Genomic DNA, 26,579 nt, shown 5'->3' on the forward strand with positions numbered 1-26,579 from the left:
TTGAAGTTGAATAAATGCGCTATAGCCTATACCAGGGGTCTGCAACAGGCGGCTCTAGAGCACACCCCTAGTGGCTCCCTGTAGCATTAAAAGTAGCAATAAATTATTTTTCATTTATGGTTTCTGTAGGAGGCCAAACGTGACAAGCATTCTTAATATTTATTCTACACATTTTTACAAAATTGGAAAACTTAACTAAACTAAAATTTGCGTCATAGCATGCGACACACTCAGTGCCGTGCCAGCCAGGTGTCTATTATAAACAAACCGATGGGTGTGTGAGGCTGCTGCCTGCTACGCTATGGCTTCTACAGGGAGAGAAATTAAAGGTATATTCAGTGATTTCACTCAAAAAACCTTAGGTTTCGTTTTTGGCTGTGGGACCCAGCCTTTCGTCCAATCAGGATAGAGAGTCAAAAACGAAACCTAAGGTTTTTTGACCCCCAGGGGTTAACTGGGGACAGGGAGGAACTCCTTATATGGCCAGCACACTCTATAGTAGGGAGGATTATCACAACAAAACAAAAAAATAAGTGATATTTGAATTAAGTGAAATCACTGAATATACCTTTAAGATAGCCGACGAAAAACACAGGATTTAACAGTTCGTGGACAGAGGCTTTTGCCTTCACAGCCAATGCAGATTGACTGCCTGTATGTTTAATCTGCAGTGAGAAGCTATCAAACAACAAAAAAAGTAATGTTGAACGACATTTCCAGGGAAAGCATGCTAAATTCTGCTAGTTTCGTTGCAACCCACCCGGGAGATAAAGCTTGGCAAGCTGCATTATAATGCGTAATTTTCTTTGCGGCTCCAGATACATCATACATTTCAACATCTTGGGTTGCAGACCCCTGGCCTATACTGTGTGTACACCAACACACACGTTTCTCCCCAGCAGAGACCTGGCCAGGCTGGATCCTGAGATGTTTGTTCGTGCAACACAAATAGTCCGGCAGCCGAGGTGAATGGGTGGGAAATTTGGTATGTGGTAGTCTTTTTATTGGCCTAAAATATTGCCGATATACATAAGCTGTCAGTATTGAGCAATGTTTTATAGGGGTTTCTTATGACCCTTACCATTAACATCCTATGGCAGACAAAAATGTCCTACTTTCATTTTGCTTTAAGTAGTATGTAATGTGACATGTCAAACTAGGGGGTTTTCATGATTCTGAATCCATTCCAAGCATTAGTTCTGCACAAAATACTCTCCTTGAGCTAAAAACAGCCATAGCCACTAGCCCAAAATGTGCTGACCTCATCACATTTGTCTTTTGATTGATTGATAATTGATTACAGTACAGGGGTACAGTCAAGCACAAATGGACCAAAAGGATAGCACAGAAGAAAGACTTTCGGTTCCCATACACTCAATTCAAAACGTGTCATGAAGTCTATATGGCCGTTTTTAGCCCAAGGAGTGTTTTTTGTGCAAAACAGTTTGGAATAGATTCAGAATCATGAAACCGCCCTAGTTAGTACAATTCTGCCTGCCATTGGATGTTAATGGTAGGGTCACAAGAAACCCCTATTAAAAAGAAATTGCTCAATACTGACAGCTGGTCAGCAAGTGGATTCATAAATCTAAAAACTATATAGACAATATCTTAGGCCAATAAAATAAAACAAAGGAATACAAAATGTCCCACTTTAAACAAAAGAAGCCTGTCGGCTGCCGGACTAAAAAGAATATGTTCAAAAACTGCATCGAATAAAAGATGGTTTGATCTTTGGTCAGAAAATGTATTTTCCTAAACTAAAAATGTATTCTTTAAAGAGCCAAGAGAGGGATCAATTGCCCCAAAATGTGCGTGCATTTCAGTTGAGATGAATATAATGCAATTGAAATAAGTATAAAACATAATAAATGATTGCTTGGTATTAAAGGTGGGGGTCAAGTGCGGGAGTGCAATAACACAAATAAACAATTGTCAAATCTATCTTAACAGAGTAACAGACTCACTGTTACATGTGGCCGATGTACAGAGCAAACTTTATTTTATTCTGTTTCAACTGATTGAAAAAAAAAGAAAAAACTCAACTCAGCCCATCCCCTCCCTCCCACCATTTAAACACAATATTTTATCATGTAAGATGATACATTTTTTATTATTGCCATAAACAGTGTAGGAAACTTATGAACAAAAACAAAAAAAAAGAGAGTAAAAACAGGTGGTCTTTCAATCGTACAGTCAAGGTTTTTTTTCCGTTTTTTTTTCTTTTTTCTGTTTTTTCTTTCCACATTCTCAATTTCATATCCAGTAAAAAGCCAGATAAAAAAAATGGTTTTGCTGCAGAAAAAAACTAAAATGAAACAAAACAAACAAAAAAGCTCTCTGGAGAGACTGGCTGCAGAGAGTAATAAGGCTTAATTTATACTTCATCCTATGACCCTTGGCCAAAAAAAAAAAAAGAACTACCGGTATGTATTTTCAACTGAATGTCATAAGATGAAGCATGAATGAGCCTTGAAGCCAACAACAGGGACACATGGTTCAGTTGTGTGGTGTGTAGATTCGTGCTTAATATTATGCTCCATCGCACAATGTCATGCATCGACAACAGATCTACAAGCCTGCAACGTCTCATCCATGACGCATTGTGGGCTTAAGTTGTAGATATGCAATATTTGGTGTGACGCCGTCATGTGAATTAAGCATAATGGGGCTTCATCATGTGTGAGCTAGCTAGGAGACAGGATGTCACAGGAGTGTAGTACAACAGAGCCTTGTGTTTATTTTTCATTTTCCGATTCATTCGTATTACAGAAAGATCAAATTCTTTCCAATAAAAACATATAAAATCAAATAAACTGGGTTCCAGAATCAGAAAACAGTGGACATTATCAGTGTTTCACAGATAAATCAAGAGCGTCAATTTAGCAAACACCAACACAAGCTAGGATGTGGCTAACATTGCTAGCATGTAGCGAACACGGCTAGCATGATACAGCCAACACAACTACTAGCATGTAACCATCACAACTAGCATGTAGCCAACACAGCTAGCATGCTTACTCAAAGTGAATGCATCCAAGGGGAGGAGCAAATGTGATACATTTGCATAAGTCCCTCCCCCACATCTCTGGTCGAATAAAAGTAAATGATCAAAGACCAAAGTCTTGTTAAGAATATTCAAGATAAACAAAGATGTGTACTCTTACACCATACAGGCCAACATATAGACCGGATCAAACCAAACCTTCAAATAGGGCTGGGCAATTCATAGAAAATATATTGAAACCGATATTTAGAACCAACAACCGACAATATTACTCATGTAGGTTAAAGCCCCCAAAATGACTTTCTATCGATTACTCACCCCCTAAAGATTGTTGTGTTTGTGTCACATTCCTAAGCCAATAATTTGATTTGTGTCTCCATACGAAACCACTGCTGGTAATCAAATTATAATTTTAGAAAAGCGACAAAAACCAAAAAATATCCTTGAATTCAAGTCTCCATGGGGTGTGTAATAAATAGAAGAAAAACATTTTTTTGGCTGAACTATCCCTTTAATCGAATAATTTCAGAAGCAAGTCTTATACCCTAGTAAGCCTACATGAAAGAACCGACTAGATTTATTTAAATGATTGACTAAATCGATTAGTCTGATTTAACTACTTCAACCTGAATCATACTTAGTTGTGCAATGGTGATGTGCAAAAATAGTGGAAAAAGCCCATCTAAAAGTCACATAGTGAGCTTGAAGATCTGCTATTTTCACGATTAAAAATATATTAATCATTAACCGATGGCAGTAGTTGGAAATAATGGTGATACTGATTTTTCGCCCAGCCCTACTTTCAGATCCTTCTTGTAATGGATTGTTTTGAGGTGGGAGGAGCCAACCACACAGGCCAGGATGAGTGACAGAAAAAACGACCGTTGAGCAATCTAAAAGGTATTTCAATATACTGTTCTATACTTAACTACTTGAACCGTCCATTCGTATTATGACGAATTATGAAAATGGCTTATCTACAAGCTTGTGACATGCTGAGAGCTTGTATATCTGCCATCTGCACTGCCTACATTTGCTGTCAATGCATGTTTGCCGAATGTTCACCCACTTTTGGTCAACCATCAATTTGTGCCATCCATTTCGGCCTAATGTTTGCATAGGGATGCTATGGTTCAAGTGGTTAATAGGGATGCACAGATATGGAAATCCCAGGCCAATACCCATATCGACGTTTCAAAAATAACAATGTGGCCAATAGCTGATACCGATGTTTATATTGTCATTTAATCCCCATTTGTGCCAGGGAATCAAATAAATCTTCATTATAAAAGTGGTGAATCTGTTTTGAATCTGAAGCTTGGTAAGCTGTAGATATCAAACACACCAAAAGAGCCAGTGAAAAATGTATGCGTCAACAGATAAACATCCACAACAGCCATCGGTACCATGATAGCCAACTTATTGTCGATCTTCTGAATATAGACAGTTGAGTCAATGAGGCAAATATCAACCGGTATAGATATACGGCCGCTATATTCCAAGTTAATAACGGTCTGCCACAATCTCAGTGGACCTGAATGGATCAGCTCCACCCATATGGTGATTCAGGTAGATATATATATAAAATGAAGAAAAAAATCTGACATGCAGTGACATTTAAAGACAATCCTTCCTCGATAAACTTAAACCCAATACTTAGTTGACCGGAGTCCCCCAGGGCTCTATACTAGGCCCCCTCCTGTTTTCGTTCTACGCTAAATTATCTCAGCCCGAAATAGCCAATGAGCTTGAACTGTAGATCTGCCTTTGTCTTTCTTTTTACGAATCCCAAGAATAGGGACGCTAGGATTGGTTAAGAGCTAAGAGGTGGTGTTGTGAATGTCTCTATACACAAACTATTCAGCCACACTGAAACGGAACTAGCCACCGCTTCTACCAGTTTACCAACCAAAATAAGAGCGCCACCTGGTGGAGGCTGAACGGAAGCCCTGTTCATCTGTGTACCGTGCCTCACCACATCAACCACACCGGACCGAACAAACCTCAACAGATGGAGACATTAGGTCTAGTCTGGCACAAACTAGAGGCATCATGCACGCACACGCGCATATACACACACACACACGCTTGCACACACACATAACCCAGGTACAGTTTGGACATGCATGTGTGTTTGTGTGTAATCTATATATATATATATGTGTGTGTGTTTACGTTTGTATGTAACTGTATGTGTGTACTGTATTATGTACGTGTTTGTATGTGTGTGATTGTTTTGTTTCTATTCCTTCTTAAGAATAAATATTTTTGCTCAAACTAAAAAGAAAAAACAAAAAACAGGAAGTGGTATTTGTATTAGTAGTAGAAGAACAAGGAGAGTTGTTGTGTCATCTAATCAGCGGTTTAGAAGGAGGCGGAGCCAATGCCTTCCTTCCCGTTGGCATCATTTTATTTTTAATTGTTTTGTGTTTTTTTTTCTCTTCTTTTTTTAAGTCCTCTATCTATAATCCAACACACATGAACCAGTCCCCCCCTCCTCCTCATCATCATCATCACTGCCACCACCCACTCCACCTCCCCCCACTACCCTGCCGCCCCAGCAGGAAGGGTCAAGCAAGTCTCTATTCTTTCTTCTCCTCCTTCTCCTTATCCTCCCGGGGCTTGGCGCCCCCGAATATGGCGGAGTTGGGATTGGCCACCTGGTTGAGCGGAGCCCCTACCGTGCGGGGTTTGAGCTGCAGCCGCGGCCTCTGAGCACGTTCCTCTGCAACACAACAACAGAACATTACATTCATATATTAACCATTTAGACCCGAGGGAGATCTTTTTTTAAAGAAAAGAAAGAATAACGTTCCAACGCGAGGTATTGAGATCTGCTATTTTCAGTTTTGTGCAACAAGGTCCTCGAGGCAGGTCCCACTGGGAGGAGACCCCGTGGCAGACCAAGGTGCAGTTGGAGGAAACACATCGACTCACTGGCCTTGGAACGTCTCGGGATCCCCCAGGAGGAAGTCACTAATGTTGCTCTAGAGAGGGAAGTCTGGAACACTCTGGTGGAGCTGTTGCCCCCGCGACCCGACTACGGATAAGCGGTTGAAGATGGATGGATGGAAAATCATTTATCATACTTGTATGATAAAGTAGGGATTTCATTTACTGCCCGACAGTGACGATATATGTTTTCCTGGATTGAAAGGTATAACATGGTATAGGCTTTCCAGGTATAAATGCGTTAAGATTCAATATTTTACAGGAACTAACATTTTACATACATAGGAGTACACGCAGTGGAATGACCTCGAAACCAGTGTCAAACCGACAACCAATCTGAGGTCGTTGAAACAGCAGACAAAGGCATGTCTATTAGAAAAGGTTCCCCTATAGAGCAGTGTTTCCCAACCTGTGTGTCGCGGAGCTTTGGTGCTCCGTTTGACGTGTCCAAGTGTTCCGCCTGATTTTACCTAACGTAACACTATCCCTCCCCCGAAAGCAACATTATAGCTACTGGGCTGCAGGCTTCCTATTGTTGCGTCGTTGTTGTCACACGTCTAACCATTAGACGTGCGATAACAACAACACGGAACAATAGACTCTAACGACCCTCGGCCATTGAAATGTTAATGCTTGATGCATTCGCAGAGCGCATATGCACGTAGACAGCAGACACATACATGTCCCGACCCAAACACTGAGGAGCTAAAGTAAACGTGACGTTGTTGTGATTAAACATAATGTGCCACGAAAAATAGCTGCCACGAAAAATAGCTGTCCATAGATGTCAAAACATGATCGCCTCGTTCGGCCAACAAAATATATCTCCCTCCCTCCACAGAAGCGCAGTGATGCCTGATTTATTCTTCGTCGTACACATGTTATGCTTGCATGCTGAAAATGGCTGATCGACAAGCTCACAACGCGTTGCGGACGCAACGCGTTGTGAGCTTGTCGATCAGCTATGTTTAGCACGTGGAAATATGCAGGCTGTGAGAACTGAGACCCTTCACAATAAAAGCATGCAGCTTTCACAAGTTGGCCCATAATAAGGAAAAGGATTAAGATTTAGGTGGCATTTCACATTGCATATGAGCAATTTTTTTTCTCCAAAATGTATTTAAAAAAATATATATATATATATATATAATAAGGAATTAATTTGGATAATGGTCACTTTATTAATCCCAACATGTATGTATATATATATATATATATATATACACACCCCCCCATACAAATGTATGAATTAGAATAATCTGAAAAAGTTCATTATTTGCCATAATGTAATAAAAATAAATAAACTTTCATATATTTTAGATTCAGTACACAACTGAAATAATTCAAGCCTTTTATTGTTTTAATATTGATGATTATGGTGTACAGCTCGTGAAAATTCTAAAATACTATCTCAATTAATTAGAATATTTTATGAGACCACAAAAAGTATATTAATGTACTTGGTCTGGGCTACTTTTGAACAAATTATTTCATCAATGGGGCGTGGCATGGAGGTGATCAGACTGTGGCACTGTTGGTGTTATGGAAGCCAAGGTTTGCTTTGATAACAGTCGTAAATGAATTCGTATTGTTCAGTCTTATGTCTCACACCTTCCTCTTGACAATACAACCTAGATACTCTGTGGGGTTCAGGTCAGGCCAGTTGGCTGGTCAGTTACGCACAGTAATACCATGGTAAGTACACCAGTTACTAGTAGTTTTGGCTCTGTGGGCAGGTGCTAAATCGAGCTGGAAAGGAAAATTAGCATCTCCATGAAGCACAATGTACTCTAAAAAGATGGCTGTGTTGAAACCATTGTTAAGTTTCAACTGTCAGTGGATCAACACCATAGGAGATAACATGGCCTAAACCCTACTAAATCATCACTGTTTTGTCATGTCCAGACGCTGCTGGAAAAGGAAGATCAGCATTCAACATCAAGCTCGTCAATGTACGGAGGCACACAGTGCTGTAAAATAACATAATAGATGGTTGTGTTGAGACTCTGGAGTCTGGACATGACAAAACACTGTGATGATTTAGTTTAGGCCATGTTATCTGCTGGTGTTGCACCAGTGACAGTGAAAATGTCATATTTTTAGAGTACATTAGTGCTTCAGTATGTTGACAAGCTTCATGGAGATGCTAATTTTCCTTTCCAGCTTGATTTGGCACCTGCCCACAGAGCCAAAACTACTAGTAACTGGTGTACTGACCATGATATTACTGTGCTTAACTGACCAGCCAACTGGCCTGACCTGCACCCCACAGAGAATCTTGGTTGTATTGTCAAGAGGAAGGTGTGAGACATAAGACTGAACAATACAAATTAATTTACGACTGTTATCAAAGCAAACCTGGGCTTCCATAACACCTCAACAGTGCCACAGGCTGATCACCTCCATGCCATGCCCAATTGATGAAATAATTTGTTCAAAAGTAGCCCAGACCAAGTATTAACTGCATACATTAATATACTTTTCAGAAGGTCGACATTTCTCCTTTAGAAAATCATTTTTTTAGTGGTCTCGTAAAATATTCTAATTCATTGAGATGGGATTTTTAGATTTTCATGAGCTGTACTCCATAATCATCAATAGTAAAACAATAAAAGGCAAATAATGAACCTTTTCAGATTACGGTATTCTAATTCGTTGGGATGGACCTGTATATATATATATATATATATATTTAAAAATATATTTAACTACTTAGTCTAATCATGTCATGTCATGTCAATATCCACAGTACTATCAAATAAAGGCAGAGAGACCACAAAAAAATAAATTAATAAAGGTCCGCAGCAAAATACACACAATTTGGTGGTCCTTGGCATGTAGGACCCCCAAATATATGATCACTGATACAGATGTACAGTATTATTATTTGTAAGAAGTTGTCACCAGCAGAAGGTTCTCGGAAGTCCTCCTCTCCTCCTCCGCGAGGTGGGGGTCCGCCGTCTCTATAGCGACCCCCCATTGGAGCGCCTCCTCCTCCCCTCCTGTCATCTGAGCGACTGCCACCTCGACCTCGCCCGTAGTCATCACCTCCTCTAAAACCCCCTCCTGAGCCCCCTGACAGACGGACATGAAACAGAGGCCGCAGTGGTTAGAGACAAGTTGAGGTTAGAGGTCAAGAGAACACAGAGTGAGAACAGGGAGCTTAGACTAGAGATGATCCACCTGGAACTGGGTCATTAATGAAAGATGAAATGCATTATGGGAGACCACAGGCAGACCTTCACTGGCTTCATTGGAGGCTCTGTAGTCATTATGCCGCTATGGTTACCATGCTACGGTTGAGGTCAATTTATGCATGTAGAACAACGAAAAGTGTCATAAAAATGTCATTTTCTTCGTGGACAACCTTTGCACTACTTCCTATGCCTGGAAAAACAAAAGATGCACAAGACTAGTCACTTTGTTTACATTTTGTAGTGGTGACAGTCACTGTCAGCGAGTCAAAGAGCATGATCGCTCAAAAACCATAACGTGGTGAGACACGCAGCGGGACATGTTGTGACTGAGACACTTGTCGCTCAAAGCAGAAATTGACGTTAGTACATAATAACCAACACTAGAAACAAAATTTCAAGAAGTTTTTCTGGGTGCCTGAAGCTCGCCAAGTCTGTGCAGCGTTTGAGCCACGGACCACCATTTGATGACATTTAGCCTCTCAGAAGGGTCCATTTGGTTACATGTGAGCCAGGTCTCCCCATTGACTTTCAATGGGGTATTTTGTCTTAGTTTATTGCGTTTATTACGTTGCCAACATTCTAATGCTAACATGCTAATACTAACATGCTAACATTTTAATGCTAACATGCTAATGCTAACATGTTAATGCTAACATGCTAAAATGCTAACATGCTGCTAACATGCTAATGCTAACATGCTAATGCTATCATGCTAATGCTAACATGCTAACGCTATCATGCTAATGCTAACATGCTAACGCTAACATGCTAATATGCTAACATGCTAATGCTAACATGCTAATATGCTAACATGCTAATATGCTAACATGCTAATGCTAACATGCTAATGCTAAGATGTCTGAGCTGTAAGGGTCCATTTGGTTTCATTCAGGAGGGCGGCCCGGTTCCGGCGAGCCGCCCCGCGTCTGAAACGGTTGAGAAATGACAGAGTTACGTGTTTCCCCGATTTTCTCCATTGACTTTCAATGTGTGTGGGTGCGTGCACATTTGTGCATGTGCGTGCATGTGCGTTCGTGTGTGCGCATGTGTGAGAGGTGGTCAACTTCACCTTGAATCATTAACAAAGTATCAATTTCACCTGGGCTATTCTATGCAAATGCAACCACTATTGAAAGTTAAAAGCATACTGACTCAGTGAGAGAACGTATGTCCGAACAAATTGCTCTAGCGCAAAAAGTAAAAGTCGAATGCGATTTTTGTTTTCGCCGTGAGTGACACGAGACAATGAGGTACGCCGTGTGCGATCGTGGTATTGGTACGATAAAAAACGTAGTTATGAGAGCGAGTTAAGAAATTGTGTTTGTGATGAAAAAATTGCTGACTCATTCAGGCAGTTAACATGAAGTTTGATGACACATTATGATGGTATACCTGTCACTTTCAGGGCTGTAGTTCACGTACCGTATGAATCTGGGCTGTGGTTGTGACATTGGGTGAAAGAGGACGAGTGTGGCTACAAAATTACCGAAACCCATGAGTGTAAAGTTAATATTTTGGCCGTGAGGACGATTTGTTCAGAGAATTTCGCTACAGTCTTCACATTGGCTTCTCCCTCTGACCCGCTCTCTCTGGGCGTGCGACACTGAGTCGAGATTTTTGCTCAGACCACACACACTTTGAACTGCGATAGCGGGCAAACCGTGCAACGTATTCGAATTCCGTCTGAACCACAACAAAGTCGATGGCCTCGTGTGCTGTTTGAGGTTTAAATCGTGTTTCTACGTAACAGTATGCCAGAGCAATGTGGCTCCAAAGTAATGTGTCGTTTTCTGTTTTTACCCGTGTTTCCCCGTTGACTTTGCATGGGGCATTTTTCGCGTCGTTTATTGCGAATTACGTCGGCACGGTAACCCGAAACGGAAAGAAAAGCACAAGCACACCATTCCCGGCCGAGCCACACGTGTTTCTGCCTGTGACTCTGACTGACTGCCGCACATTGCACATTGCACACAGTGTACATTAATTGCTGTGTTTCTGCCATTGCATGGCAGGCACCCAGAATAAACACAATTTTAACAGAGACTCACAGATCAGATAATTACAGTTGCTCCCCTGCTGTTGTCATTTAGTGCCCCGTTATGTTCAGTTGTCATGTAACAACCCATTGTCATAAAACACTGTTGTGTTCAGTTGTCATTTAAAACTCTGTTGTGTTCAGTTGTCTTTTAACTCTGTTGTGTTCAGTTGTCTTTTAACTCTGTTGTGTTCAGTTGTCTTTTAACTCTGTTGTGTTCAGTTGTCTTTTAACTGTTGTGTTCAGTTGTCTTTTAACTCTGTTGTGTTCAGTTGTCTTTTAACTCTGTTGTGTTCAGTTGTCTTTTAACTATGTTGTGTTCAGTTGTCTTTTAACTGTTGTGTTCAGTTGTCTTTTAACTGTTGTGTTCAGTTGTCTTTTAATTCTGTTGTGTTCAGTTGTCTTTTAACTCTGTACAGTCCAACAAACCAATGACCGATTGAGAGCGCATGTGATTGGCTGTTATACTATCAGCATCATCATGATCACACCTCCTGAGTTGTCGTAGAAGTCATCTCTGGATTCTCGACCTCCGCGGCCACCCATTCCACGTGAACCTCTACCTGCAGGTAACAATGTCAGGTTAACACCAGAGGTGCACAGGAGAGGAAGAAGAGGACCTCTCCTGGAGGACAAAGAGAGGAAGAGGAGGGACATCCTGTAGAAAGTAAAGTATAGTCTGAGTACTCTGTCTGTCCTACCGAGACAAACATTAACTAGTCTTCTACAGACAATAGCGCACCGAAGTCTGAAGTCATTTACATTGCTGTAATTGTTCTTGGTGATTATGATTGTTTGATTTTAAATAGTTAAGCAACATTAGCCGAAATCTTCCCACCCTTTTATCTCTGAATCTAATTCCAGATTCCGATTCGAATCAAAACAAGCTTTATAGACGGCCAGTGACGCATCGCTAGTCGCAGTAAATTAATTCATGAATCGGGTGGTCCGTGACCCTCCCGCGATAAGATTGAAGTAATGAAGGCGTCTAGGACGTCATCGACCCGTTTGTAATGTATAACGAATACACAGGTCTCATCCTAAACTGCGGAAGCCAGAGTTGTCATTTTCTCGATATCACAGCCGGCCTTAGCGTCTCCCTCGATACCGTGGATGAAGCTCTTTTCCATCACTGATCGCTCCTATATGCTTCTTTGCCCAAACATGTCAACCACTAAACTCACCGATCCAGTAACGCGTCTCACCGTTATACTATCGTTCTGAAACGATCGGTGGAAGGTAGCCTACACTGATCAAGACTTTTGTTGCCCCCAGCTGTTACTGCGATTGAGACAATGATCAGATATGTGCGCATAATCATCATCATCATGGAAGTTATCATCATAGCGAGTTATAAAGGTTTAAAGTCACAGAGATTGACAGGCAGATATAAAAATAAACATAAATAAATTATTATCATATACATCAGTGGTAACCAACCTTTTCAAGCCCAAGAGCCCATTTTATTCCCAATTGTAAGCCAAGATCTACCACTAAAACGTGTTAGAAAAAACACTTGTTTTTTTGCTATTTCTGACAGGCTCAATGCATGTGCACACATCCACACAAAGACTAAAGCTTAAATTAGAATAAAAACTTATAGTAAGTTATATTATCAATGTCAAATAAAATTAAGACAAATGTATTAGAAATAAAAAATATTAGGACAAAAATACAAAAACTTCTTTGTTGAGTTTTTTTTAAATAAAACAAAATGCAAAGGACATGAATTGCACAATATTTTGTTTCTTATTTCAATGAATATTCACATTGGCAGATGTTCAAATGACATAGGCATAACATGACCATATATATTTGCACAGATATGGTGACATACTCTCAGGGTCAGCCCACCTTTAATGAGACTGCTGTGACGAACGCCAACTTTTAACCAAACGTGGGAGAAACACTGTGCACGGCTGCACGCACAAATAAAGAGTGCACTCGCGCACGCACATGACGGACTATTATCGATCAAAACAATCCTTAGCGTCGCTTACAAAAGCATGTGTTGCACAGCATGAATGATAAGTAACAAGTAAGACGCGCAAACGCGGGAAGCGAACGCAGCTCGTGTGTGTGTGGTTGTGTGTGTGTGTGTGTGTGTGCTACAGCTGCGCCCTGTGTGTGTGTGTGTGTGTGCTACAGCTGCACCCTCTGGTGGCGGGTGGGTGGTGTCACAGCGGGACAGACAGACACACACACAGACATGATCAGCAGGGTCTCATAGTAAGTGGCTCACTGCGTTCGCAATCACCGACCTGGCTGGATAAATATCAGTGGTCCATATCCATTGTGTGACCTTAACGAGCAACGGTAGGCAGCCGAGTAAGTTAAAAGCTAATAGTAAATTAATAGTCTACTGTAGCTGTGTGTCAGATGTTCTGTCTGAAGTAGTCAAAGCCAAGGAGAATGTTACAATTTAATTCACAATCGAGCATCTTGCCCTGCATCGAATATCCCATGATAGAACAGCAGGATAAAAACGGATAGTCTGTCTATCATCCATGCATCCATGAGCTAAGCGTCAAGCCCTGTCTAGGACCCACTTCCTTCAAAACTGTGGCTTTCTTGTTCCAATAGTTAGAATCTTCAACTCTCACTGTCATGTTTTGACAGCGGCACTAAACATTTTGACACTTTGTCATAGTGATATTTATCCAGCCAGGTCGGTGATTACTTATCATTCATGCTGTGCAACACATGCTTTTGTAAGCGACGCTAAGGATTGTTTTGATCGATAATAATCCGTCATGTGCGTGCGCGAGTGCCGAGTGCACTCTTTATTTGTGCGTGCAGTCGTGCACAGTGTTTCTCCCACGTTTGGTTAAGTTAAAAGTTGGCGTTCGAACTTCACAAATAAGTTTAGTATTCAACGTGTCGTGGACGCTATCATGCTGCGTTCACTCTGACGCTCTGTGCTAGTGTGCTGCCTGCGAGCCGGGAACAACAGACAGTGACACACAGGACACAGCACATGAGCACAGAGTGCTAAAAGGGGGAGGGCCGAGGGCGGTGCGGTGGAAGCAAGGGGAACAGATCTTCAAGCTAAAATGCATCGAGCCTCTACACGTTGTTAGCTTGTAGATCTGCTCTTTTTTGCGAACGACATTCTGCTGTGTATTGGCAGTGTATTGGCTGCCCGTCAGTCTGACACTTCGGGATTGACTTGAAAGGTTCCCGCGAGCTACTGGTAGCTCGCGAACCCCTGGTTGGTTACCCCTGATATACATACTACACACTGAATGAAAGCCCTAAATGTCTACTTTTAGGAGGAAAACAAATACACATTGATCCCATGTAGTTTGTCAGTAGGCTATTGAAAGCAGTTGTTCACAAAATAAGGCCTATAGCGACATGTACATACTAGATAGATACTAAGATTGCTTATACATGAGCAAACATCCGGTTAAGCCCTATTTTTTTCCTTTCCTCGGCACATGAATGGACTGAATTCGTCACAGACTGAAACAAGTCTTAAAAAGGTTCTATGTCAAAATTATTATGTATTATTATTACCTGGGTCACCCCTCCCCCAAATTTTGATTTCCAATAGACGTTTAATATTGCGTCATATAACAAAAATAAACAAATGAGCCAGGGGATGAATGACTGACGTCCGGACTTCTGTACTCTATTAACACGGTCAAATTGAGAATTTCTCATTCCAAACTCAATCAGTCTCAGCCGACTGTCCTGCACCCTTGGCTTTGGCATCGATGGGAACTACAGACGCAGTGGTTTGTGTCTTGTTGTGCAGGGAGAGAGAGAGAATAGCAGTGAGGGACCTTTATGTTACTGCATTGCCTATTTCTCACCTCAAATGTTTTGAGTTGGATAAAGAACGTAGCAGTTCAAGAGTGTCAGGAAAATCAGGTGTAAGTGGAGGAATGTGAAATTATGAATTAAATCATGATTAATAATTATTCATACGGGCTTGCTTATGTAATTACAGGACTACCTCTTTCCCGGACCCTTCTACCCGATGGGCGTGATTATATACCTAAATCTAACCACCTCACAAAACTATGCCTGACCCTAACCTTAAAATATCATGTAATCAAGCAGTACATTTGCGTGATTAAGATTAAACTTTTAGCGACTAATTCCAACAAGCAAACACTGAAAACATGGAGGTTATTATGGAATTGTTATGATAATAATTGACAACACAAAGCTACATTACCAAGGTTTAGTGAAACAGTAGAATAATGTTCCAATCCTAGAACAGCTAGACTAAAAAGTAAAATCAACCAATAGAGGAGGAGAGAATTAGGAGGAGGAAGGGACAGAACCTGAAGAGAAATAGGAAGCAAAGCTGTTAGTGTCCGATCATCTGATGCCAAGCAGACAGGCTGTAGAGAGGGATCAGGATTAGTAATATTGCTCTCACTACAACAATGGTTCTCAAACTGTTTCACGTCAAGGGGCTCCAAATTATGCGTTTGTATTTGGCTGGGGACCCCCATCTGAAAAAGATTTTGTGCCAGGGAGTCCCACCCCATAGAAGATCTGTATTTTTGTTGAAAATTGCAGATCTACAAGGCTAAAAGTGCGCTACCCTTAGGGACTACTTAGTCCAATCCCACTTTGAGAACCACTGCAGTGCAGAGACAGGGAGAAATGTATGCAGGTTAGGATAAGCGACTCTCCTCCAAGTCGGTGCTGAAGTCTGTGATGAAGAAGCTCAGGTTATGTCCTTCCTTCCTCTAAGATTTCCACCACACCATAAAAGACCAGCTTTGTAATACATTATAATTATAACCTAAAAAAAAAAAAACAATGACTGGATGCGACAAATTAATGGATGTTTATAAGGTATATAATGTGTTCACAGAGATGCCTGTATGGCACAGGGGCCAAGTGCTTGGCCAGCACCGAGGAGTCAAGGGGTTCAAAGTGAAGAAAAAAAAGAAAAACATGAATAAAAGGGATTCACAAGACCCCATATCTGTGAGTAGCAACCGATCCTGATGGAGAATGTCAATGTACTTTGTGTTGCTCTTAAGCAAATCAGATGTTTTTCTGCTTTTTTTCACACCACGGTGACGTCATAAAGTGACTCGGAGGAGAGAGTAAACATTCGGGTTACAGGAACACGTTCTATTAGACTTAACTAGGGCTGGGTTTGTTTTTCCTGAGTTTTTTTTTGTTTAGGTGGTGGTGTTGCCGGTGGTGTTGTAGGAGTGCACATAGTGTGTGATATGAAATGTGAGCACACCATAAACACAATAATCATTGTTTGTTTATCATCACCGACTGTCTGGACACATTGCTTGTTCACCACGGTGAGAACAAATCCATGCAGTCCCAGCCCTAGACTGAGCACAGTTATGTTATATTAGCCTGAACACTCAATGTTATATTAGACTGAACACAGTTGATGTTATATTAGACTGAACACAGTTGATGTTATATTAGACTGAACACAGTTGTGTTATATTAGACTGAACACAGTTGATGTTATATTAGACTGAACACAGTTGTGTTATATTAGACTGAACACAGTTGATGTTATATTAGACTGAACATAGTTGTGTTATATTAGACTGAACACAGTTGATGTTATATTAGAATGAACACAGTTGATGTTATATTAGACTGAACACAGTTGTGTTATATTAGACTGAACACAGTTGATGTTATATTAGACTGAACATAGTTGTGTTATATTAGACTGAACACAGTTGATGTTATATTAGAATGAACACAGTTGATGTTATATTAGACTGAACACAGTTGTGTTATATTAGACTGAACACAGTTGTGTTATATTAGACTGAACACAGTTGTGTTATATTAGAAGATATATTAGACTTAACACAGTTAAGTTATATTAGACTGAACACAGTTAACGTTATATTAGAAGTTATATTAGACTGAACACAGTTAACTTTATATTAGACTGAACACAGTTAACGTTATATTAGAAGTTATATTAGACTGAACACAGTTAACTTTATATTAGACTGAACACAGTTAACGTTATATTAGACTGAACACAGTTGTTATATTAGACGTCACGTAACAGTTAAGTTATATTAGACTGAACACAGTTAACGTTATATTAGAAGTTATATTAGAATGAACACAGTAACATTACATTAGACTGAACAGTCATTTAGAATTTTATAAATTGCTGTTTTTGTTTGGCATGCTGCTGAGAAAACGGGTCAGGAGTAAGCTCTGAGCATGCCTGGAGTCCCAGGAAGTGGCAGACACGTTTCCTGTTCCAGTTCAGTTTCCCATAGCATTATTTGATTGGAAAACACGCGCTAATGCATTTCCAGTTCTAACCTGCTGTCGTGCCAATCAAGCAAACTTGTGGGAAACTGAACTGGAACAGAAATCAGACAAATCTGATTTCCCTTTCCCTGGGGCACCAATCAGTGCCCACTGCCCAGCCAGTAACGTATGCAAATATGTGGTGGGTTTCTCACCAGAGGCATTTATTTAATTTGCCCTACTGTGGAAATGCAGGGTTCACACAGATTCATGCCAGGCTAAACCGGAACAGGCTATGCCACAGCCCAGCTCCATCATTGTTCAAAGTAAAAGAAAAAAAAGAAAAGAAAAACAGATAACATTAATAAAAAGATTTAAAAAGTAAAAGAAAATATCTAAGGCATTTCAATTTGTTACAGAATTTCCAATTACAAACTTAATAGCGTGAGTAAATCATAGCTATTTTTTATAGTAAATCATTTAGGTGTAAACCATAGCCTTTTTAAAGTGAATTTAGATGTAAGAGTTCATATATTACCCGTGTTGTCACCCCCTCCATCCTTGCGGAATCCAAAGCCTCCTGCTCCTCGCTCCTGTCTTCGTCCTTCGGCGATGTCCACCCTGAGAGATCGCTCGCCTAGCAACTGGTGGTCAGAGGTCAACAAAGTTCATGTTAACTTTATTATGGCCAATAGACAGGAATATAATTCAATGAACCACTATTGCCCAGTGTTTTAAAGCTCCAGTCCTAAAGATTCAAGTCCTATACAAATTTGAACCCCGGTACCCGACCGTGCAAGACTGCATTTAATGAGCTATAACAGAAAGCCTGTTTGGGAAGGTGAGATATTACCCTTTTTAACTTGCCGCAATACCACTTGTCAACCAGTAGTGATCTCACCCGACCACTGGATCTAAAGGTCTAAATAAAAGAGCAGGGAGACCAACCACTGCAGTTGTGTTAATAGTTGAACGTACTCTACCATACAGATCGGTCAGAATAGCCCTAGCCTTGAAGGTGTATTTCAGTTTAAAATAATTCTGTTGTCATTTTAAAGTCTACTCAGTAGTGTGCACACTACTGTAGGCCTGTTCCCTGAAAGTCAACAATTCAATAATCAGTTGAAGACACCCTCAGTCGACGCAAATTATTTGATACGAGCCTTCTGTGTTTTTCCTGGTCAATTCTGCCTTTTATAGTGTCAGTTACTAGCTTGGGTGCGTCATGTACTTTTAATTTACTATATCGACTACTTCCTGAAAGTAGACTTAATAAAACCAGTTGACTGATCATATTATGAGGTTCTTATTTTGAAATCCGCCGTTTTGAGAGGAAATAATTATTCTGTTGCAACTTGCAGCCAAGCTACTATAACGCTGTTCAGATGCAAGTACAAACTGATGTGGATTAAAGATTTAGGCTAAAATTCATATTTATGACATGAAAACGATGCTCCTGTAACTTAAAGGACAACTTTAGTTTTTTTCAACCACGGTTCACGTTTTAGGTCGTTATTAGAGTAAAGGATGAGTGTTAATTATTTTTTCGACAGGGGGCGGGGGCATTCGAGCGTGGGGCTAAATATGTATTTCTTTTACAAAATCTTAGTGATTTTTGTATTTATTATTTACTATAGTCCTACTAGACCCCAAGAAATTACATCTGGCCACAAAAGATCACAGGATCTACTGAATGTGAAGGTAGCCTACTGGGGGGAAGCCACACTGTGTGTCATAGGCTCAATGTCAGTTTGACACAGTCTAGGACTATAGTAAAAAAATAAAAAATAAAATCACTATAAAATTGTGTAAAGAAATACATATTTAGCCCCATGCTCAAATGCCCAGCTAAAATCCCTAAAACGAACGAAAGCAGCAAATTAAAAACAAATTACTCACCTTTTACTTTCTCTAATAACAGCCTAAAACATGAACCTTGGTTGAAAAGAACTGAAGTTGTCCTTTAAACAATTTGAGTTGTTCACTTCAACTGAGTTTGAACTGTGTTAAACTCTGAACGTCTGCAGAATTAGTTGAGTGGTAAATTATCTCATGCTGGCTGAAGTACTTCTGCGGTAAATAGAGACATCCACCAAAAGCTTAGCTCTGATAAAAAGTTGACAGTGCAATTATCAGGTACACAACATTTCAGTCTTTTCCCTTATTATTTATTTTTGCCTTGCACCAGCGACTACTGGATGTGCAACATAGCTCTTTGATACCATTTAGCATTGTGCTTAGAACTGTATGGACAAAGATTTTTGTAATTTAAATTAAGCAGTCTGCCATTATTTAGTTTAGTTTACAATGCCAAATGGATTGTCCCCGACTCAGGATTTATCTAGTGACTAAATTCAATAGGTAGATATTTGATATACGCCCACATCCTATATAAGACCATTCAACATGTTAATTCTGTTAGAATCAATGAAAACACATGTGCCTGGTTCTAGGGACTTTGAAAAAGGACCTATTTCAAACTAAGCCATATGACAGAACAAAGAATTGTTTGTCTTTGGGTCTTCTAAATGTTATTTATAAGGAAAAGGTAACGGCCCCCTCACGCATTTAGACATATCAGTCCATTTATGTTCGTACAATAAATGAATTACCTAGGTAATTTATTTATTGTACCATCATAAAGGGACGAAATATGGAGATTTAGGCCTGACTGCACTGATTATACACACACACACAAAGTACTCACAGCGCCGTCATATGTCAGAGCTTCTTTTAAAGACTCCAGCTCATCAAATTCTACATAACAGAAGCCTGGAAAACAAAGAAACTTCATCAGTTAAAGAAAGCAACAAACATCAAACACTGTATGTTTTTGTTGAGGTCTACTGTATGTATTCATTGTTATTAAAGGCAAAACGTTAATAATTGCGACACATCATGAACTCCATGCATCCTTCCTGACCTTTGAACTTGTCCGTCTCTTTGTCTCGGACCAGGCGGACACTACGAACGTTGAGGTCTTTGAAGATTGCGTCGATGTCCCCCTGGACAGTGTTGAAGGGCAGGTTGCCCACGTACGCTGTGAATGGTGGATCTTCAGGAAGCTCCTTCTGCTTCCTGGGGGCGCCAGGACCCCCACCTCCACGGGGCCTAACACACGAAAACATGCCAAGAATGGTCGTTAGCTAAAAAAAGCTATATATTCTTTTCTCCAACTGGATTAAACCACAATTTATCAAATGTCGCTCTTGCCGGCATGGCTACCTCTGCAAAGGTAAGTTTATTACGTCATCTCTGGCACGGCATCTAGCCAGTTAAGACCTGAGGCCGATTCTGCAAATGCCATCTAAATCACTAGTTTTATTTTTCGTGCCAAGGACCTACACATTGATATGTATTTGACCGCGGACCCATTTTTTTAAACACATTCAGGATGTACAAGTTCACAGCACGGCACAAATCTGAATCTAAAATAACAGATGCTTTCCCAGTCAACTTTGAGTAAACTCCCAAGAAAAGTGATGTATAAATTAAAATGTATGTATTATTGCTATTATTATTATTAACCCTTCTCTCCATCAACTACTGTCGAAATGCTTTAGAGCAAAGCACTTCAACCCCAGCATCACTAATATTCACTATTATGGGCATGACATAATATAATTGGCAACCAATTGCTGAAAATATTAGCTCCACACAGCTCACAATGCCTTGCAGATCAGCTATTTTAGCCATTTAACTAAGACAAGGTATACAAGTTTAAACCGGTAACTAACTCCCAAAGGTCCTTCAGAATCTGATCAGCTGATTAGGGCTTAATTGTTTCAAATTCAACCAACTTGTTGTTGGTACCATATGGTATTGTGTGCTCCTAGAGCAAGGCATCAACAACAATCAACATTAAATAGGCCAGTGGTGGGTACCCTCACAAAAAACATGCAGTAATCCTGGTCTCTAAACTGCCTCCCCCTGGCCAGCCGGGGCGCCTGATGGAGGGGAAAGGAACTGGTGTTCCTTCCACGCGCTATGTCCTACCGGGGAAACTCTCCCCTGTCAGGTGAAAAGAAGCAGTTTGGACTCCTCATGCACAGAAGGAAGCATGAGGTCAGTCCCCCCCAGGTTGGCAGAGGAAGTGTAGCGCCCAGGATTACATGACACTGGGTGAATAAAATGGGTTGCAAAATCGTGGGATAAAAATGTAAGAAAAAAATTTGGTTCCCAACTGTGGGTCCCCAAATTATTATTATTATTTATTTATGTATTCTTTTGGGTATCTGCACATTTTAAGTTAAAATTGTATGACTTAAGACCTTCATAACACCAAATTGTCAAATATTATGTAAGAATGATGCAAACATTTATCAGTGGACTGTTACCCCTCGTTTCAGAGGGGTAACAGTCTATAAACAACACAAGATATCTGTCTAAACACCTGAACGTGGCCAGACCTATAATGTGCCGTTTTCACTGTTGCCACACAAATATAATAACAAGTGTGAACCCATATTCATAGGAGGTATTTTGCATAAACATTGAGGTGTGACATTGTTTTATTGCACAGCTATTCAAATTCTACCTAGAATTTTATAATGGACAATTTACTTTTCGGGCAAGTGGGCATGACATTTGGGCAAGTAGAACATGACCTGTACTTGCCTGACGGTCAGTAAGCTAAACTCTATTCAGCAATATCTGTGGCAGTGCCGCAGTGTGCGAGCAAAGTTTTTAAATCCCATTGCCTGAGGGGATGGGACCATCAGCTGAATGTGTTCAGCTCGACTGAGTGATTACATCAGTGAATGACACAATCCCACCATCGCTGTGATTGGCTGAGAAGCACAGCTTCCTGTTTAACCAGGAAATACTCCACAATATTGGTTGAGAAAAGCCATTGCAGGATTTGCAGCTGGTCTTTAAAGTGGCATGAAGCCTAGGCTGGTTTAATAATGCTCGTTTTCATAAAGCAGATAAAAAGCAGGTCAGTAAGCAACACAATACTGGCTGTGTTAGAATTGGGTGCACCCATAGGTGTGCCAACTTGCCAACATAGTTACCAAGTAAAAAGTAAGGAGCCTTATGTGGTGCATAATTGCATATCTCCTGTTCTTTAGCATGATGTACAAGTACACCCCCTGGACATGGCTAGCATGTCGCAGGGACATACCAATCGGACCCTTGATGCCGAGTGCCGAGCATCGGGTACCATTTTTATAGTCTCTGCTTATGACTTTGCTGGGAATTGAACCCCTGACATCCCAAGTAACCACAGGCCAGACACTCTAACCGCAAGACCACTTTGGTATAAAAAAAAATAAGAGTCAACGATCAATGCACATTGACAAATCTACATTATTAGTCGTATTAGCTGCCTGCAGTTGTGTCGCTTACCATACATCACATCATTATTTACATCAAAATAGCAGATCTACAAATTCACAACATGTCGGAATGTGACATGTTGTGTATGTTTGCAGATGTGCAATGTTCACTCTTTCCCAGAATCCCCACACATTTTCAAAATATGACATACCCCAAATGCCAGGTTTAAAGGAGTTAGGGTTACTTTTCTCTCTTTTTTTTCAATGTTATTACTGCACTAAAAGGAGTTAGCTATGTTGAAGTTAAAGTTGCAGGATAATAAGAGACTGTATGACAAGTTGTATTAACATCACATTACAAACATACAGGGAGGCAGACAGTGGATGAAAGCAAGCGATGATTTTTGTGCTACATATTTTTAAGGTCCCCAAGTCTGACTCCCATGCCCCCCTTCCCTTATGATCTTTGGCGTTCCTCCAAGGGTGGCCGCGGAAACAATGCAGAAACCGTCTGAATGCACAAGGACTACAATGATAATTTTAACCCCCACATTTCAATTATTATTATTTTAACCAGCCAGGCAACAAGACTTTTAGAGTATAACCACCAGCACAGGAGTTATGAAAATGCCCACATCCCCCCCCCCCCAACACACACACACACACACACACACGTAGTTGCTCTTATGTGTGTGCATTATTATAACATTGCTTCTCATTTGCAGATTTTGAGCACGTATATAATGACATTGCTTGTATTATGACATCTACAGTAATCATAATATGAGTCAATTATGTGACATGTCTGACTTGTTTCTTTCTTTCTACATTCTTTACACATTTAACTACAAATGACAGGAACTTGTGACAAAGAAGACATTTCCCTCACTCTTTCACAATTCATACCTGTAAACCTGTTTTGTGTCAAACTAAGGTTGGTTGGTGGTGCACACCCCTAGGCGCCTTGGGCCATGCATTACTCGGTAAACTTAAGTAAACAATAACCAGTTATGACATCATAATCAATAATCGGATACCATATCATAACCAGCCTGCCATGATGTGTCGGACAACCTATATTCCTGGGGGACGCCCCCACGACCACGCTCCACCACCACCCCAAACAGTCCCAGCAGGGATGTTTAATGGAGGGACGGCCGAGAGGCCCGACCTGCAGGGTGCTGCAGTTAGCATGTTAGCCCCCTTCATGGTTGTAAACATGCTTCTTAACGATGTTTTTCCACATGCATGCAGCCTGCTTCACAGAGTACCCCCCCAACCCCCCTGTGTACCCCACATACTGACAGGTGGATTCACCTGTGCAGAGTGCAGACGCAGGCAGCGGCCAGCGAACTGCAGCAGGTCCGCCATTCCACACACCGTGACCGTCCAGTCTGACACCAGTCAAACCATGTGGTTTGCACTTCAGCTCTCCCAAGGGGTCCTCCTCCTGCTGCAGACCTGGTCCAGACCGTGGTGGTCCGCGGACCAGATCCTCAGCAAACCCAGGAGGCGGTGGACGGAAACCCTTTTTTAGCGATGTGTTTTTAAATAAAAGCTAAATGGTGTTGTGTTAAACCTCATGGGGTTTGGCATACTGGAGTGTGCAGCAGCGTTGTATATGATGCTAGGTTAGCAGGCCCCGGCTAGTGCGGCGCCAGGTCCACGGTGTTTCCCAGCGCTCCCCGGCCGCCCTCCCATTCACCTCGGCCGGGCCGCGGCACCCAGGCTCTGCCCGGTGAGAGCCGGCCGGGCCCTGCGACGCCCAAACCCGCTGCACGAACGGTTTTTTGCGGTTATACCCGCACGGACGCGTTTTCCTCCGGTTGTGTGCTGTGCCGTGCTCCACTCACCCTCTTCCCCCACCGAAGCTGCCATAAGCCCGGTCCCGGTCATCGTAGTTGTCGTAGTCCGCCATGTTCCACACGATGTGCTGCTGTCCACACGCTGCAGCGGGGACACTTTTACCTTGAATTATATTTGACAGGCATCTCCCCTCAGTCCCCGTACTGATGGCATCAGCAGTTTAAACTTGGAGGGGTGTCGTCAGTCGTACCTTACAACCTTGGAAGCACTATATTTATTTATTTAACATTGGGTGTTGCAACATGTATTATATCACTATTATTGTGAATAATACTAATCATCATCAGCAGCAGCAGCACTGCAGCAGCAGCATCATCATCATCATCATCATCATCATCATCATCATCATAACAATAATAATGATATGATATAACAATGATAATTTCATATGTTTGCGATAAACCATGCATCTGCATGTATTGGATACTAACTATTATTTGTATAACAGGAAATGCTGTTATGCAAATAGCTTTTAAGGTATAAAAGTACCTTGTGCTCTCAGTTTAGCTGTCCAGTGTGTGCCTGACTCATCACAACATCCATGCTGATCATCATCATTCATCACCACCTCTGTGTTTTACATGCCAATATTCCTACTACATAGTAGTAACACTAATACTACACACACAGTGCAGGCAAACAGCAGTAGCACGAGTACACACTCACATTGACAATACATGTGTTTAGGACTTCCATTCAGACTTCTAAGCAACATGATATTGAGGTTACCACAGTAATTAAATTTAGGCCTTAAAAACAAGGCTCCATTCCAGACATCCCAAAACAAACGGGTCAGGTAAGCTTGGCCTCCTCCTCCATGCCAGGCCAATAGAACCGGCGGCGTAGCTGGGTCAGCGTCCTCTCTGGTTCCGTATGGCCTGTAGACAGATGGATCCCTCTCCATGCTTCCTCTCATCGGGCCTTCGGACACATACCTGTAGATACTCCTCCTGTGTATGTGTTGGCCAGTCACACTCTGGTACAATACATTGTCTTTTACTTGCAACCTCGACCACTGCCGTATCATTTGTTGAGCTTCCCAAGACCAGCTCCTCCTCTCCTCCAACGTGGGATATTGCCTGCTCAGTACGCACCACATTACTACCTGGATATTCTTGCCATTCGCTCCTTGCATCTCCGGCACGAGTTCTATTGCCATCAGCATTCACATTATTCTTGCCTGGTCGATACATTATGTAAAACATGAAAGATGCCAGTTGGGCAGCCCACCGCCGTTCCACAGCACCTATTATAGCCATTATCCGTATAGTGACTTTAGCCCCTCTCAAATAGTCCTTAAACTTCTCAGTCACAGACCATTTAAGGGCCAAAAGCTCCCACCCGTCATGAACCTGTGCTAAAACTGATCAGAACACTGATCAGTAGGTTATGAACATAAAAACCGAGTGCATTGCCATACTGTAAACATCATATACAGAAATGGCACTAAGGGTTAAGATTTTATTATTATTATTTTGCCCCACAAGCTCTGTATCTGTACTGCATCCAACACAGTTTCTGGTTGATTGTGGACTGTTCTGAACCTTTTGTGTGGAAAATGGACATTTGACAAGTAAACATGTTTAAACCACTGTTTAACATGGGCATCAATGGGGATTTTTCTATATGTTCCCCTAGTCAGATTGGTTTTATAGGCAGCAGGAAGTTGGGAGCCACAAATGTCAAATAAATGACAAACAGTCCATCTGTTATGTAATTTAATAGGAATAGTTTAACATACAGATGTATTGAACACAACATGATGTAAATACTGTGACAGAGTCACAGAACCAATGTACCAAAAAGAAAAGTTAAAATAGAATAACAACTGAGCAGATGTGAGTAGTAGTAATAATAACATACTAATAACATATTATCGCTGTGGGCCAGAAACATCTTATCTCCTTATTCTAACGTTTTGCAATGCCCATACCTGATAATACTACAACTAACATCACATGAAAACATCCAAAGTAGCAGATCCACAACCTTGAAATATGGCGTGAAGCGAGTGACAC

The 26,579-nt window shown here is 41.1% G+C and overlaps 1 protein-coding gene across 2 annotated transcripts; it reads right to left on the bottom strand.

Moving 5' to 3' along the window:
* Nucleotides 1–2,094: 2,094 nt before the first annotated feature.
* On the bottom strand, nucleotides 2,095–24,652 carry eif4h (eukaryotic translation initiation factor 4h). 2 transcript variants are annotated; one of them, XM_083773732.1, is made up of 7 exons: nucleotides 24,549–24,652; nucleotides 20,340–20,527; nucleotides 20,124–20,188; nucleotides 17,955–18,060; nucleotides 11,683–11,754; nucleotides 8,864–9,034; nucleotides 2,095–5,732 (listed from the first exon to the last, which is right to left on the bottom strand). In XM_083773732.1, the coding sequence occupies exons 1-7, from the start codon at nucleotides 24,611–24,613 to the stop codon at nucleotides 5,590–5,592; spliced, it is 810 nt and encodes a 269-aa protein (XP_083629858.1). In that variant the 5' UTR covers nucleotides 24,614–24,652; the 3' UTR covers nucleotides 2,095–5,589. The 2 variants fall into 2 exon arrangements, with proteins under 2 accessions (XP_083629858.1, XP_083629859.1); XM_083773733.1 differs by lacking the exon at nucleotides 11,683–11,754.
* Nucleotides 24,653–26,579: the final 1,927 nt, after the last annotated feature.

Source organism: Protomyctophum parallelum (genome assembly GCF_964188405.1).
Source record: "Protomyctophum parallelum genome assembly, chromosome: 9".
Taxonomy (NCBI): Eukaryota; Metazoa; Chordata; class Actinopteri; order Myctophiformes; family Myctophidae; genus Protomyctophum; species Protomyctophum parallelum.